The 17686-nt window shown below is 36.7% G+C and overlaps 1 protein-coding gene across 1 annotated transcript in view; it reads left to right on the forward strand.

Annotated features, from left to right (window-relative positions):
• Nucleotides 1–17686, forward strand: part of LOC138698425 (putative protein FAM10A4) — a 181325-nt gene that overhangs the window by 154515 nt on the left and 9124 nt on the right. Inside the window, exons 5-6 of the mRNA XM_069824316.1 lie at nucleotides 7435–7647; nucleotides 13102–13377. Coding sequence (XP_069680417.1) covers nucleotides 7435–7647; nucleotides 13102–13350 — 462 coding nt within the window. The 3' untranslated portion in view covers nucleotides 13351–13377. The remainder of the gene's footprint in view (nucleotides 1–7434; nucleotides 7648–13101; nucleotides 13378–17686) is intronic.

A 17686-nucleotide genomic window follows, 5' to 3' on the forward strand; every position in this document is an offset into this window, starting at 1 on the left:
TACCGGATCGATCTAGCTCAAGCTGGGAAATTGGCTACCCCAACTGAGAATACGCGTAGACTTTCTCATTAATTTTGGAAAAATGCCAAAATGTTTGGTGCCTTGAAACAATCCTCATGCCTGATTCAAAACTATTGATAGTGTGGTCAAATTTCAGACATTGTGACTATGTCTTAGGTAAGTTATGTGTCATATTCCTTATATGATTACATATTTAATGACTTCTCTTGTGGATCACTGGAACTGAAAATAACTGTTAAAATATTCCTCATATATCCCCTTCTGCTACAATTTTTTTTGCCTTATCTCAAATATAAGTGGTAATAAATATACTGCAGAATTCTAGAACTAAATAATATTGCCTACAAATAGTTCATGCCGTGCTGGTTGCTGTAATACTCGTAATGCATTATTTCAGGAATGCCGTTAAATCATAGCTCTTTAGCGAATGTGGAACATGAAGTGCTTTGTGATATTGGTTAGGGTGTTATTTTTGAGGATGATTTCATTCTGCTGTAGAAACATTCCCCCCCCCCCTCCCTGTCCAAAAACGACTTACACTAACCAAAGGTAATTTCTTTCCCTTCGCTGTATTTTCTTTGTAAAGAACTTGTGAATGTGTGTACTGTTACACGATAAAATAATCGTTATTATTATCATTATTATTATTATTATTATTATTATTGTTGTTAATATTAATCATATTAGAGTGTTAGTTGGGAAGCCGGAGGGAAAAAGACTTGGGAAGGCTGAGACGTAGTTGGGAGGATAATATTAAAATGAATTAATCTTGCACAGGATAGGGACCGATGGCTTACGTGAGGACGACATTGAACCTACGGGTTCCTTAAAAGCTATTTGTAAGTTATTATTATTATTATTATTATTATTATTATTATTATTATTATTATTATTATTATTATTATTGCGATCTTGAATTTAAATTTAAGGTGTGCTTACGAGTATAAAAATCTAATAGGAAATAGTAGTACAAAAATAGATAAATAAATTAATTAATTAACTTATAGTTGTGTTGCCGAATGAAGAAATGTGAATACTTGTAGATGTGTTGATGACAATAAAATAAATGTATCATATCTTGCACCATATGTGGATAATATGTGGAGACTAAGAGGAAGACAAAATAGGAAAGATTGAAGAATGCTGGGTTTGCAGTGGAAGACCTGCCATTTGGTAGTAGGCTACAGTATGTATGTATGTATGTATGTATGTATGTATGTATGTATGTATGTATGTATGTATGTGTGTGAGTCACCGACGTAGCTCAGTCGGCTAAGGCGTTTGCCTGCCGATCCGAAATTGCGCTCGGGCGCGAGTTCGAGCCCCGATTGGACTTATTATTTGGTTGGGTTTTTTTCCAAGGTTTTCCCCAACTATAAGGCGAATGTCAGGTAATCTATGGCGAATTCTCGGCTTCATCTCGCTATCATCAATCCCATGGACGCTAAGTAACCTAGTAGTTGATACAGCGTCGTTAAATAACTAAGTTAAAAAATGTATGTAGGTCTATAGTATCTTGCACCGTGTCATTGATGTAGTGGCCTCTACGTTTGTGACGGAGTAGATACCCAAAAATCTCGCACAACTTTGTGCACGATAGGAGTTCCAAATCATACATAATGTCTGTCACCCCAGAATACACTGAATGTTTTTCTGGTATTTCAATTGTTGTTATAACATTCCACGAACGTAACACCGTCGTTTACCTTGGATTCAGATATGTAGTTTGTAGGACACTGCCATGAGAGTAAAATTTATTTTCAATCAGTTTTTTTTATTTGTAAATAGTATAAAAATGTAATGCACGGAATAGTGCTGTAAATGTTGCAGACACGGTGGAATTTCAGTCCCAAAATATTTTCAGAGCGAAAAAGAATTAATTTGGACACAATTTTTAAACATCAGTTACAATGTTACAATCTCTCTCTTTTTTATTTTATTATTTGTTATTATTATTATATTATTATTATTATTATTATTATTATTATTATTATTATTATTATTATTTTAAGTTAATATTTATATACCGGTATGTATTTTTCTGTATGTGTTTTGATCCTGGTTCAGTGGAAGAGAAGGTCTGATGGTCTTAACTCTGCCGGGGAAAATAAAACTATTATTATTATTATTATTATTATTATTATTATTATTATTATTATTACTATTATTATTATTATTATTATTATTATTATGTTGTTTCATAACATGGATTACAACTCTCTCTTCTGGAATGTCTGCGGCTTAAGCAGGGAGGTATTATTATTATTATTATTATTATTATTATTATTATTATTATTATTATTATTATTATTATTATGTTGTTTCATAACATGGATTACAACTCTCTCTTCCGGAATGTCTGCGGTTTAAGCAGGGAGTAATTATTATTATTATTATTATTATTATTATTATTATTATTATTAATGTTAATATTTAGCCAAACGGCCATCAGTAATAATATTTAGCATGTAGTTTTTCACCTGCTGTAGGGTATTAAGTTGAGGAAGAGTGTCATTTATGGATGCTTTGTGACTCGTCTCTTGGGCATGTTGATATTCCTGGACTGTACCCAAGTTAACCTCTGATGTCACATACCCCGTTGCCTACACTGTTGGCCTTCAAATCACTCTAACTTTGTACCAGATCGATTGAAATGTTCCAAACAGACTGCAACACAAGTTACCTTTAAATAGCCACCTGCATTGTCTTGTGATTTTTACTGTCTTCTGTCTAGCGACTTGAAAATGTTAATGTCTTTCTTTCAATTGTTCTTGGCAATTCACCAAGTAATGAAAATTCTCCACCTGATTTTATTCCTTCGCTCCTCTTTTATTTTAGTACAAAAGCAAAATTTTTGTCCATGTCCTTGTTTCCAGAATAACATAACTTTCACAGCGAAAGTAAAATTTAATGTGACCTATTTATGTCAGCCTTGTACACGTAACACATTTCAGTTCCTCTTTGCTAGTGTTATGACTAGGGCTCGGAAGTTGATGACCTAAAAATCACAGATAAATAATCTATAACATGATCTTAAATTCCTGAAAATATGACATTATAGATGATATTCATAGACATTTCGCTAGTCCGGGCTACGAGCGTGCTAAACAGGATTCATATTATATCGCTGACACTGGTTTATGAATACGAAAAACGTTAGTTCGCTGATCATCCACCGAAAGCCCGCGCTAAGAATGTCTATGAATATGGCCCTTAAGTTTAAAAAAATGACCACGATTTTAATGGTAAAATACAAAAAAAAAAAAAAAAAAGTATACTTCCATTTGTGGTAAATACATCGTCACCAAACTCAGTCACTAACTGTCGCAAAAAACTTTGTCTGCTTTGTTTTACTTTCGGCATTCTTACGACTTCACTTGTGAGATACAATATGCTGACTGCGGACACTGCGGCTGCAGTATTTGTTCTGTTGTGTTGAATGAGAGAAGCACGTAACACACGTGACCAGGAGTCAAGGCTGATGCAACTATAAGTAAAATTCCTGCAAGACGAATTCGAATTGTGCAAGCAATCTGCTGTAAGTCCTCGAATATAGACTACGACTACACTGTAAAGAATATCCGTTCATAAGCAGAAAAGGGCAAAAATACAACAAAAAGTAGAACGTTTCCTAAAAAAAATGACCAATAGACAATAAAATACCGAAAAATGCAAAGTAAAAGTAGGCTATTTTAGTTCATGTTGAAGTGAAATGAGTTTGTATTGCATCCTGCATTGTTTGTGATGTCTCAGAAAAAAGATGATATTTCATCAACTTCCGAGCCCTAGTTATCACTTATCTTACACATAAAACGGCGAGTTTTATCTTCAAATAGACAGAGTGAAAATGAAATAACCTTACAGATTGAAAGGGACAATAGGGTACACTGAAATGAATAGAAAACCTATATTACGTTTTGTGATTAAATGCATTGTTAATTAAAAAATTAAGTTGGAAGTTTCAGCAGTCTGGCAACATCGTCGCTAACATAGTCCTCTTTCTTCTCGTAATACAGATGTAAGAGATCAACGAACTCAGGTTTGTCTCCGTACGTAAACTACCTCGGTTTGTGCATATCTGAAATATTTCACACGCTATTGGAGGTGAAAGTGTTAAGTGGGCCACCCTGTATAATAGTGATGTTCTTCAGTTGTGTCGTTAACTATATATATTTTTAAAGTGAAATATCGAATCTGTATTGTTAATCACACTCTTGGAATTAAATGTATATCTGTAAAATAAACTTAAATTTTTGTAGGCTATATAACCTACAATATTTCATCATCGATAATGACAGTAGCTTAATTGAAAAAAAAAAAAGCCATCGTTTCGAATGGTAAAAAACGAGATTAATTTTAATATGTTAAAAGCATTAATTAGGCCTAATTAATTGAAGTATTTCATTCTTATATTTCTGTTTCATACATTGTACAGTACTTTCTGGTCTGTATCGATATCAAGAAAGGTATGAGCATTGATCTTGCTTCTGTAGACCAACAACTGGCAAAACTCCGTTGTAGGAGGTTACTAAACCTTACCGCTGTGCTGGAGGCGGAATCTGGAGTTACGCTCCATTAATCTGAACCATATTGTCGCTACAGATTGACAAGTCATCTGACGCATCACTGCTAAAGCCTGTGTGATGAATCTTGTCTCACTGTGAAAAGAGAGAGAAAGGTGATATGTCTTACTTCGTCTGTGTTATGGCGATGGGGGGAGTGGAGCGATGCCGGCCATCCATCCAGTGGCGGAAGGGACTAGTTGATACATACTGTAGCACAAAATAAAATAACAAAATATCTCTCTTCGTACGGTGTAGTTCCGTCACTGAGTTTGTCTTTCAAGAAACTGAGTTCCGGTAGCCTGTACAATAACAAGGCTTTGAAAGGAATTCTGAAAATTTACAACCCTCCTATAATCTCCACCCTCATTTGAAGGGACTTGGTTTTATTGCTACTGAGACAAGGTAAACCAAAGCAGGTATATCAGTACGCGCTACTATTGGCTGACAATTAGAAAGGAGGAGGTGTATAGTATATTGTGTCACTCTTTAAGATTGACGCATGCGCAGACCAACGGAGTTTTGTAAGTTGTTCCTCTATAGTTCCATTCACTTGTTTTACTAAAGCAATTTTTGGTGGATTATAGTTTGAAAGATGCCCATATCATTGTTTGTATGATCTGCTACTTATTCCGTATGGCTTATTTCCTTATTTTGATATTTAAATTTTTGTTTAATAGTGTATCTTTGTATCTTCGAAATCACATTTTTAGATTATTGTGTTTTATCACTACTATTTTTTAAAGTTCTTTTTGTATTCATTTGTCAACATACATAGTACCGACATTATTTCATAACATATTTTCAATTCTGTACTTAACTATTTAATATCGTTGCAATTTTTGTGTAGTTCCACTCATTGGCCACCGGCATAGCTCAGTCAGCTGAGGCGCTTGTCTGCCGATGCAGAGTTGCGCTCGGGCGTGGGTTCGGTTTCCGCTTATGCTGATTATCTAGTTGGGTTTTTTCCCGAGTTTTTCCCAACCGTAAGGCGAATGTCAGAAAATCTATGGCCTCATCTATCACCAATTTCATCGACGCTAAATAGCCTAGTAGTTGATACAGCGTCGCTGAATAATCAATTTAAAAAAATGTACCACGCATTCTCTGAAATTTATTAAATTTTTATTTTATAGAATAGTACTATATTTGTAATACATTCTGTGTGGATTTCAGAATATAGATGACCTACTCGATACAACGAGCTTTAACTCGTCTTTTAACGTATGTATAAATGATTGAAACTCGTATCTTACGTAATTGGCCATGTGTGTTAAATCAATAGACCTTGTAAAAAAGAGCTTGTACTGATTATTGCCGACTAGAATAAAATTATATTTGATTGCACCAACCTTCAAAATAATGAATTATTGTACCACCAAATGAAATGTACTATGCAGAAAATTCTATTAGAGAGGTAAGACACCTATTCGCTCAATCCTTTCCTAGTAGAAGAGTTCCATCTCACAACACAGTCAACCTAGACTGTTGTCTGACTGTAAGAGGTAGCGTGTTCGAGTATAGCTATATCTTATGGCTTTTAAGGAACCCGGAGGTTCATTGCCGCCCTCACATAAGCCCGCCATTGGTCCCGATCCTGAGCAAGATTAATCCAGTCTCTACCATCATATCCCACCTCCCTCAAATCCATTTTAATATTATCCTCCCATCTACGTCTCGACCTCCCCAAAGGTCTTATTCGCTCCGGCCTCCCAATTAACACTCTATATGCAATTCTGGATTCGCCCATCTCAAACGTCTGGATTTTATGTTCCTAATTGTGTCAGGTGAAGAATACAATGCCTGCAGTTCTGCGTTATGTAACTTTCTCCATTCTCCTGTAACTTCATCCCTCTTACAAGCAAACGTTCTGATGGGGGCAGATAAAAAAGTTAATTTTTTTTCTTCCACAGTGTTAATAATGTCAAAAGAAGTGCTTATACAAATTATGGCCACTCGACCGCAATTATGAGGGCCGCAAAAAAATAAGTTCGCCAGGGGCCGCTAACAGAAAAAAAAAACAGAATTTCATTGGACAAATTTATTGGAACGGACACAGCAATCGTTGAGCTATTTTTCAACATATTTTTCCATCGGAATTGAGACATTTCTGATATCATAGGATCGACAGAGAGAGGTGCAGACGCAGTCAAACGCTGGTTCCGATCTGAGGCGGCTGACTTCTACGACACAAAAATTGATCCTATGGTATGACAAATGTCTCAATTCCAGTGGGGGATATGTTGAAAAATAGAGCAACAATTGCTTTATCTGTTTCAATAAATATTTCTATGCAATTGTGTTTTTTTCTATAAACGGCCCCAGGGAAAATCACTTTCTGGACGGCCTCGTAATTGCGGTCGAGTGGCCATAATTTGTGTAAGCACTTCTTTTGACATTATTAACATGGTGGAAGAAAAAAAATTAACGTTTTTATCTGCCCCCATCAGAACGTTTGCTGTTTAGCCCCATATATTTCTTAAGTACCATATTTAAACTCAAACACTCTTAACCTCTCTTCCTCTCTCAAAGTGAGAGTCCAAGTTTGATAACCATACAGAAGAACCGGTAATATAATTGTTTTATAAATTCTAACTTTCAGCTTTTTTGACAGAAGACTGGATGATAAAAGCTCCTCAACCTAATAATATTTATTCTGCGTTTAATTTCCTCCCCAGTATCATTTATATATATTGTTACTGTTGCTCCAAGATATTTGAATTTTTTGACTCGCAAATTGATGAGCTGGTAACCTACACGGCAACTCGGGACGAGTGTGGATCTGGTGCTGCGTGCTTACTTACATTTGCAGCATTGTAGTCTTATGGCAGTCTTCTTCCAATGTTTACAGGCTCGAAAACTTGAGGAGCACCGCCGAAAATATGAACGTAAGCGTGCAGAGAAAGAAATGAAGGAGAAGCTGGAGAGGGCTCGCAGGGCACGAGAAGAACACGCAAAGGCGGCCAAGAACGTGAGCGGACAAGACTCTGACGGCACTGGAGCACCTGGCATGGGAGACTTCTATCAGTTCCTCAATGATCCAGAGATAATGCTGGCCTTCCAGGTATTTGCAAGTGCTGTAGCTGAGAGTTGATCCATAATGCCAGCTACAGACAGATCCTTTCCTTTCTGTTTTTTTTTTCTTTTCTCTTTCACTAGGCTACTTTCTTCCGTCCTCTTTTATTTTACACCAGACAGTATGGATATAGTAAACTGATACAGGACACAGTTATACAGGGTGTTTCCAAGGTGGTGTTACAAACTTTCAGGAATGATGGGGTAGGGCACATGTATCAATTTGAGATAAGGAACCTTGGTCCGGAAATGACTGATTCGAAAGTTATAAGCAAAAATAGTTGTGTGGAAATGGAATTGTAATTTGGCACCACGTGCCCTCCTTCCCTTAATTTTTGGAACACTCGTGGAAAAATGGTATGGGCCGGATGTCTCCTACGTGGGTACTTGTTCCCCAATACAATCTCTGAGCTTGTCTACTGTTCCCATTGACTCATCCGTATTCGAAAATCAGGTCTGCATATTCCGCTCTCGTGTACTCCTCCATTTCACTAGGACTGATCGACTGGACACTGCAACTTGTACACATACACTGCTGTCTACAGACGTGCATATCAGGACCGAACATGTCTGTTACACATCACGCTATCTGCATTGCTTTAGTGTAGTTTCCTGTCCCCATCCCTCAGACAGCGCGCTGAATGGAATACTGTAAGTAGATAACGTAAACAACGTCAGATGACTACAGTATGTGTAAGATGTACAGATAAATACACATAAATAAGGTGTACAGAGGAATAAAATTATTTAATTTCCACAGAACTATTTTTGCTTGTTACTTTCGACTCGGTCATTTCCGGACCAGGGTTCCTTATCTCAAATTGCTACAAGTGCCCTTCGCCATCATCCCTGAAAGTTTGTAACACCACTTCGGAAACACTCTGTATATTGATTCCATATTTTAAAGAAAATCATATTTCTTGAGTTTCAAAATAGTAATTTGTATAACAAGTGGCTAAAGAGGTGCATTTTTTCGAAGTTTGAATAAAGAAAAGCACCGTCTAGTCACGAGTCATATATACATTTCTTTTTTATTACCATTCGAATATTTGCAAGAAAAAATTGATAATCATAATTAGGGGGCGGATGTTGATGAAAAGTCTTCTTATTTTTCACATTAGAATGATGCCTCTTAATATAGAAATCCTTTCTGTGTTAATATCAACGTAAAAAATTAATTTCTTATATTGCATTTTTTGGATTTTTGACGTTTTTTAACTAATAGGTCATTTTTACATATTTTCGGCATTTTTTGGTGATTTTTAATATTTTGAAGAACTTTCAGATCATTTTGAATGCACTTTACTTGTGATACCGAAGTCTAAGACACAGTGAGTGTATGTTGGACGAAATACTTTAAGTTGCGCGAGAATTTCGTTGAAACTATGTTGCATGCGGCACTTGGCATTATTTAACATATATTAGAGCATTTCGGCATTTTATTTTGTAATTCTGTGCAGTCTTGGAGTTTCGCACTCTTAAATAGTTAAGCCATTCCATGTGAAAACTTATTATGTGACATCATGTAACCTAATTTCATAACAAAAGTAGAGTAAGTGAGCAATATGCCGCCTGTATAATCGTTTTAAACGTGTGAATCACTCCAACTTGGCACCGAAGTTCAGTTCAGTCGTCATAAGGTGTAAGTTCTCATAATTTATTTTTCATTCCAAGGCATTGCTGCCAATTCACGCACATGAAAATAGGCATGAATCGAATGGATTTCTGGATGCTGAATGAAGTGATTCATACTGCACTAACATGAAGTATGTACTGATTTGGTGTACCATTTGTTTATAGCAACTTTTACCTGATTTTTAGTTAAAAATTAAGTTAATTTTAAATGTATATATGGATTTATTACTGTAGAATTACTTATCGATAAGTAATTCTGACGGTAATAAATCTATACAGGGTGTTTCAAAAATACGGGGCATAATTTCAGGTATGTATTTCCCACATGTAGACAATCAAAATAGTTCATTACAACATGTGTCCGGAAATGCTTTATTTCCGAGTTATGGCCTTCACAACATTGAAATTCACCGGAATGTTTTTCTTTCCGCAGGTCGTTGCCGTCAAAGGAGACATTAAGAGGGCACTCTGACAGTTCATTCCGAGGCGAAGGTTACATTCACTGTTGTGTAGGTACTTGGATCGAAGGTTTCCTGATCGATGGATAGGTAGAGGTGGCCCAATTGCTTGGCCTCCACGCTCACCTGACCTGAACCCTCTCGATTTCTACTTGTGGGGCCATTTAAAATCATTGATTTATTCGTGTCCGGTGCCTGATTTGGAATCCCTTCGGAATCGAATTGTGGCATGTTTTGAGGACATATGCAATACTCCTGGAGTTTGGGATCGTGTTCGCAGGTCAATGAGACATCGATGTGAGGTCTGTATTCAAGCAGGAGGTGGACATTTTGAACATCTTCTGTAATGACAACGACCTGCGGAAAGAAAAACGTTCCGGTGAATTTCAATGTTGTGAAGGCCATAACTCGGAAATAAAGCATTTCCGGACACATGTTGTAATGAACTATTTTGATTGTCTACATGTGGGAAATACATACCTGAAATTATGCCCCGTATTTTTGAAACACTCTGTATATATTTAAAATTTAAATTTAGGAGTGAAGCGAAAAGAAAGAGATAAATATGTAAATAAACAGAGGATAGAGAAAAAAAAGTGATGTAAGTGTTGTAAATAAGAGTAAACGGAAAAGTCAGCAAGTAATGTAGGAGATAATAGCGGGAAAACAATGATTAAGAGTAGGTAGGATTTGAGGGTAGAGAAGAAAATAATTAAATAACAGAAATTATTAAGGAAGGAATATGCAATATTTAATAGGTGAGCGAGAAATGGAAGGGAGACAGTCTAGGTAGGAGGGAGAGAATAGAAGAGGATAGAGGGGGAAGGACATATATCAATTCAGTCATAACAGAACATTAGAAAGTAATCAAGAAATTCTCGGCAAAGAATACATTAATAGAAAAGAGTTATATGTATTAAAGGGATGGTGGATCGAAAAACAGAAATGTGAAGGTCCACCATAACTGTGAATTGTAAAGTTGATTGACAAATAAATGTCATATCACATCATCATATCATATATATTTAAAATTATATTAATTATAATTATCGGACCCAACATGCCTTTGAAATTAAAAATTAAGTGATAATCTATAGAATATTTGTTTTATATGTTCAGTTTATACAATATGCGGCAGAGGAATCGGGCGATTTTCAAATGGAAATAACTCAGTAGTGATGTCTATTAGAACAAATCTATTACTGCCAAAAACACTGGCTATGTATGCCATTTTATTGACATACATTTAGATTGTCTTAAAAATTATGTCCTTCAAATGGTGTCCGTCTCTCTTTATGCACTCTTCAACTCTTCCCCTGAAGTTGCGTGTCGCTCTTTCCAACATTTCGCCATCAATGTTGACGATTTCCTGGGCAATGACAATCTTCAGGTCGTCAGTCGTTTGAGGCCTGTTTACGTACATTTTGGACTTCAGGTAACCCCCTCAGAAAGTAGTCACAGACGGTAAGGTCAGGCAAGCGGAGAGGCCAGAGAATGTCGCCACGCCGAGAAATCATGTGCCCCGAAAACATGTGGCGCAGAACTGTCATTGAATTTTCTGCCGTATGAACCATGGCACCATCTTGCTGAAACCATACAATTTGTCTATCAATCCCACGTAGACGCCTACGAAGTTCTGCTTGAAGAAATGTTCTCAGCATTTCGACATAGCTTTCACTATTCACTGTCCCAGTGTTCCCGTTCTCCTCAAAAAAAAAAAAATAAATAAATAAATACGGGCCTATGACGCAGTATCTAGGCACAGCACACCAAACTGTAACCTTTGCTCAGTGGAGCGAACGCTCGTGTAGTACGTTAGGATTTTCGAGGGCCCAGTATCTAAAGTTTTGCTTATTAACATAACCATTTAAATGGAAATGTGCCTCGTCACTCATGAACATAACTTCGTCAGCCAAAATTTCCACCATTCTCTCAGCGAATGTCCTGCGTTGGACATTGTCTCCCTCATTCAATTGCTGAATAATCATAACTTTACTTGAAAGTAATATTGGGCGCACAGAACGTTCTGAAAGTCGCAGTGCTATAGCCTGCCGTCTAGCTGATCGGTGTGGACTCCTCGTAACAGCCACTCATACTCGCTCAGTGTTATCTGGCGTTCGTACACTTTGAACGTGCCGTAGTGGTTTCTTCTTGCAAGTTGATGCTAATAATCGAAAGTTTTGTACCCATCTCAATATGCGAGCAGGAACAGCTCTGTGGCAGCCAACATTAAATTGGAGGGTTTTCACAATTGAATCACCGTTCTTGAAAAATGTCCCGATAACGAAAGCACGATGCTTCGAGCTCCATACTTCCATGATCACACAAAATGGCATCAAAAATGCTAACGAACGACGGTAGATCAATATCCATAACCCCTATGTGCTCAGTAAAAGGCCTTCAAAAACTGTCCGATTCCTTTGCCTTACCTTGTATTTATGACCGCAATTACGAGGCCGTCCAGAAAGTGATTTTCCCTGGGGCCGTTTATAGAAAAAGCACAATTGCATAGAAATATTTATTGAAACAGATACAGCATTTGTGGCGCTATTTGTCAACATATCCCCCACTGGAATTGAGACATTTGTCATATCATAGGATCAATTTTTGTGTCATAGAAGTAAGCCACATCAGATCTGAACCAGCGTTTGTCTGCATCTGCATCTCTCTCTGTCGATCCCACGATATGAGAAATGTCTCAATTCCAATGGAAAATATGTTGAAAAATAGCTCAACAATTGCTGTGTCCATTCCAATAAATTTGTTCAACGAAATTGTGTTTTTTTTTCTGTTAGCGGCCCCTGGCGAACTTATTTTTTTACTGCCCTCGTAATTGCGGTAGAGTGGCCAAAATTTGTATAAGCACTTCTTTTGACATTATTAACGTGGTGGAAGAAAAAAATTTAACTTTTTTATCTGCCCCCATCAGAATGTTTGCTTGTAAGAGGAAGGCAGAAAATAGGAAAGACTGGAGAATGCTGGGTTTGCAGTAAAAGACCTGCCCTTTGGCAGGACACTATGAATGAACGAATTAGCCCAATGAAGAATTCTGTTTCACTCAAACTGTAATTATAAGTAATGAAACATTAAAGTTTTGTTACCCTATATAATATTGGAGTCAATTTAAAAAAAAAACCCTCAGAACTAAATTCTGGCTGTGCCACTTTCTAAATTGTGCAGAATTTACAGTTAAATGTTAATTTAAATGTAGTGAATTATGAACTGATATTTAGAATTATTGTTTTAATGTTTTGTACTTGTTTCAAAGTGCTTTGACGAGAGCAGTGTTCTTATTAATTCTGAGGATGTTATTACATCGCGATGGTCATGGTATGTGTTCTTCCTTTCAGGATCCAGAGGTTTCGGCGGCATTCCAGGACATCTCTACCAACCCAGCCAACATAATCAAATATCAGAACAATCCTAAAATCAGTGCTATTATAACCAAATTGGCCACCAAGTTTGGTGGTGGAATGCCTGGGGCTTTCGGTGGTATGGGTGGCGGTTTCCCTGGTGGCTTTCCTGGAGGCTTCCCTCCAAGTGGTGGTACTGGTGGTGCCCCAACAGCTGGTGCTGGCGATGATGTAGGGCTCGACTAAGCACTAAGCACTTCAGGGAAAAGAAAGGTTAGTATGATCTTCCTTTTCTTTATGCAAATCTAGTCTTTCAGGTGAAGCTTCCTGTAAAGCAGATTTGAATAATTTCAAGGGAAAAATTGTTCCGGGGCCGGGTATCGATCCCGGGACCTCTGGTACGTTCAACCAGAGGTCCCGGGATCGATACCTGGCCCCGGAACAATTTTTCCCTTGAAATTATTCCTTTTCTTTTTCTGATCTTTCATTATTATTATTATTATTATTATTATTATTATTATTATTATTATTATTATTATTATTATCATCATCATCATAATCATCATTATTATTGTTATCATTATCATTATTATCATCATCATCATTATGATTATTATTATTATTATTATTATTATTATTATTATTATTGTTGTTATTATTATATGTGAATTTATTCATCACGGAACAAATTACACAATATATACTAAGTGTTGTATAAACTTATGTACAGCCTTTGATCTCAAGTATGTGCATATTTCTTTCTGCCAATCCAAAATTTCTCCACACCTTTTTACATCAGGAACAAGGTTGTCTGGGACATAGACTATGTTGTAGACCACTGCACTAGCTACTGGTGACTGTCTTAGCCAGTCAAATTTCTGTTTGTAGTGGCGAAAAATGTAAAAGTGTAAATCAGTATAGTATGCTCATCATAGTACAAGTCTGTACTAATAATGAAACTGTAACCTAAATTTTTCTGGTAATTTCCGCTTTAGAAAAATAATTAGTGTTAACATTATAATGAACTGTCCTGAGACCGAAAATCGTATTTTTGGAATTTTTATTTGTATGTCTGTATGTTTGTTACCTTTTCACATGATAGCAGCTGAATTGATTTCTACGAAAATTGAGGAGTGTTTTTGCAAAAGTCGATAGATGCAGAAATCAAGATTTTACAGAAATTACACTAAGTGACAGGATCTATCGAGTTTTGAAAAAACCTGGACAGTTTGGTAGTCTCTACATACGGTATGAATCAAGTTTTAGTAAATCTGATTTCATAGATCGATTCCGGAGGTAGAAAACATACGATATCCATGTGTAATTCACTTTCTAAAATTTCTGCATCTATCGATTTTTGCAAAATTGGCATGTAAAATAAATTATGGCATTCAAAATGCTATCTTTAAAAGGAGGTTATAAGGGGGACTGAAGTAAATAAATCGAAATATCTCTCTTATTATTATTATTTTTTTTTTGGGAAATTATTACATAACAAAATTGCTTTAAAAAATGTTTCTGACAAATTTTATTCTAAGCAAAATTTTTATAGGACTGATATTTAACGAGATATATGAGTTTTAAAATAACAGTTCACTTTATATCCATGCTGCCTCAATCAGGCTGATAATATAATAAAATAAAACAAATGACTGTGATTATTTAAGATGGCATTGTATGACAAGTGGAAAATATTCATTTAACACTTCTTTTTTTTTTAATTTGAGTATGCCCGAATGAGTAAAATTCTTATTCAGGGGCTAGACATGAACAGATCGTAACATGTTGTACAACATAATATAACAAATCATAAAACTACAGTATATGAAAAACATAAAACATGATAAGAATTAAAGAATGAAAAAAAAATAAGAACAGTAAGGTATCACTGAAGTTTTAGGAAGACAGAAGAAAAAGTTTGACACTATTAAATAAATAAACCAACTGAGAATTAAAATAAATAATCTTGCCAAAAAAGTTTCTTCTTAAACATTTCTAAAAAAAACACCGTGAATTTCGTAAAACTTTATATTCTAATGGAAGCTGATTATAAGTTGTTATTAAAAAAATGCTTAATCCCATTTGTACCAAAGTTACTGAGCTATTCTGAGAAAAAAATTATATTTGTTTGTAGCAAGTGCAGTGAAGCATGTGGATATGGCTAGTATGTATTTAATATTAGAAACATTTGTCTGAGCGGTATTAATCTGTTTCTGAACCGATTTCAACAGTATGGTGATCCATGTTCGAATCCCAGTGATGGCGAAAGTCGTATTTGTGTTGGACATAACCACGCTTTGTGAGTGTTTTTCTCGGGATAATACCGTTTCCCACCATCATTCCACTGTCTCTCTCTGTTTCAGTATTCATTATCATTATTTAAATTCTTTTCACCCAAAGCAGTGTGCCGTGCTGTAGTTTTGTGACTTGCATATAGATGGCCTCAGTGTTGAGGTGGTGTATGCTTTTGAGGGGGAGGGGGGTTGAAGAACACTCTACTGGGACTGTAGTAGAACCTTAAGCTTGTATGGTTGAATCTTCAGGTGGCACTGCCACACAGCGGAGTCATCTACAAAAACACAGCCTTTTGGATGTAAAAAATCGTTCCCAACATTGTAGAAGGGTATGGTACAATAAACCCTTTAGACACTGCTTTGGGCCTCTCATCCATAAAAAAATTTTCCAATCCAAGTGCCTCATCAGCTGTAAATGATGATGTTACCAGTGGTAGGTTAGTTTTCATTGCCTCCAGTTACTGTTAGTTATTTTCTGGAATTCTGCTGGTTTAATAGAGTTCAATTGAAGAGTGTGATCCCAAAATGCGTTCAGTCCATTTTCATGAAAGGACTGGGCTAGTTTTTTATCCATCAGTCTACAGGCTGAGCGAGTTTTCAAGTGACATGCACAATAACACAAACTTTTAAATAAGGATTGACGTTGTTTTGGAAGAAAGAACCTTAATATATAATGCTAGAGGTCTGAAAAGAATTATACAGGGTGTTTTCGGGCTGGTGTTACAAACTTTCAGGGATGATGGCAAAGGGCACATGTATCAATTTGAGATAAGGAACCATGGTCCGGAAATGACTGAGTCGAAAGTTGTAAGCAAAAATAGTTGTGTGTAAATGGAATTGTAATTTGGCACCACGTGCTCTCCTTCCCTTAACCTTTGGAACAGTCGTGGAAAGGTGATATGGGCCGGATGTCTCCTACGTGGGTACTTGGCCCGATACAATCTGTGAGCTTGTCTGCTGTTCCCATTGGCTCATCCGTATTCGAAAATTAGTTCTGCGTATTCCGCTCTTGTGTACTGCTCCACTTCACTAGGACTGATCGACTGGACACTGCAACTTGTACACATACACTGCTGTCTACAGACATGCATATCAGGACCGACCATGTCCGTTACACATTACGCTATCTGCATTGCTTTAGTGTAGTTTCATGTCCCCACCCCTCAGACAGCGCACTGAATGGAATATTGTAGGTAGACAATGTAAACAATGTCAGATGAATACAGTATGTGTAAGATGTACAGATAAATACACATAAATACGGTGTACAGAGGAATAAAATTATTCCATTTCCACACAACTATTTTTGCTTGTAACTTTCGACTCATTTCCGGACCAGGATTCCTTTTCTCAAATTGATACATGCGCCCTTCGCCATCATCCCTGAAAGTTTGTAACACTACTCCGGAAACACCCTGTACACACACACACACGGACTGAATGAGATTTGGGATCACACTCTTAAAATTAATTTCTGAAGTAAGAGCACCTGTAATACCAAATTCATGACTATCAGTGATATAATGGCCCTACACTGTAACCACATGGTTTGTTTAAGCCTCAGAGGTATCGTGCTTTGAACTAACCATACGAAGTGAGCATTGGTTCGAGTCCTCATAGGGAAATGAATTTTTCTCATTAAATTTTGGCCATTGTGTGTGATCATTGCCATCCCAGCAGTGTGAGGAACTTCGGAAGATACAGTGAGTAGTGTAATCCAGTTTCGTATACTAGCTATAATGACTAGAGTGATCATTATGCTAGACAAATTACTCCTGTAAATGGCTAGAGGGATAATAATTGTGCTGCAAAAATTACCCCTTACTGGCTTTGTGATTATTTGCTTCTTCTATTAGTTGTTAATTTTATATAAACTCTTAAGAATTAAGAATTAGCCACAAAATCCCGTGAAGGGCAAGGGCCTCCTTACTATGCAGGGTGGGTTGTCAGGCAGTTCTTGGTTAGCCACTCCGGGAATGATGGTCACTTTTGCAATGTAATAGTTTGGGATGCTGTCTGGGTTAACACTGAAGGGTCCACTGTTCACTAGTCACTGTTTGGGTTGCAAGTCACTTTGTGATTAGTTTCCATTGTCGGTCTTTTGCTGTTCTTGACGATAGATGGCCGAATCTTGATCTAAGTTCGTCCGCCCACCTTGTCTTCTGTCTTCCAGCATTGTGTTTGCCAATCCTTGAGTCCCATGTCGTAAGGTTGTGTGTCCACCAGTTCGCGTTGAGTCGCATCACGTGTCCTGCCCATTTTTTCTTCAGCTTTTCGGCCGTTTCTGC

The sequence above is a fragment of the Periplaneta americana genome, chromosome 4, assembly GCF_040183065.1.
Source record: "Periplaneta americana isolate PAMFEO1 chromosome 4, P.americana_PAMFEO1_priV1, whole genome shotgun sequence".
NCBI classification, from domain to species: domain Eukaryota; kingdom Metazoa; phylum Arthropoda; class Insecta; order Blattodea; family Blattidae; genus Periplaneta; species Periplaneta americana.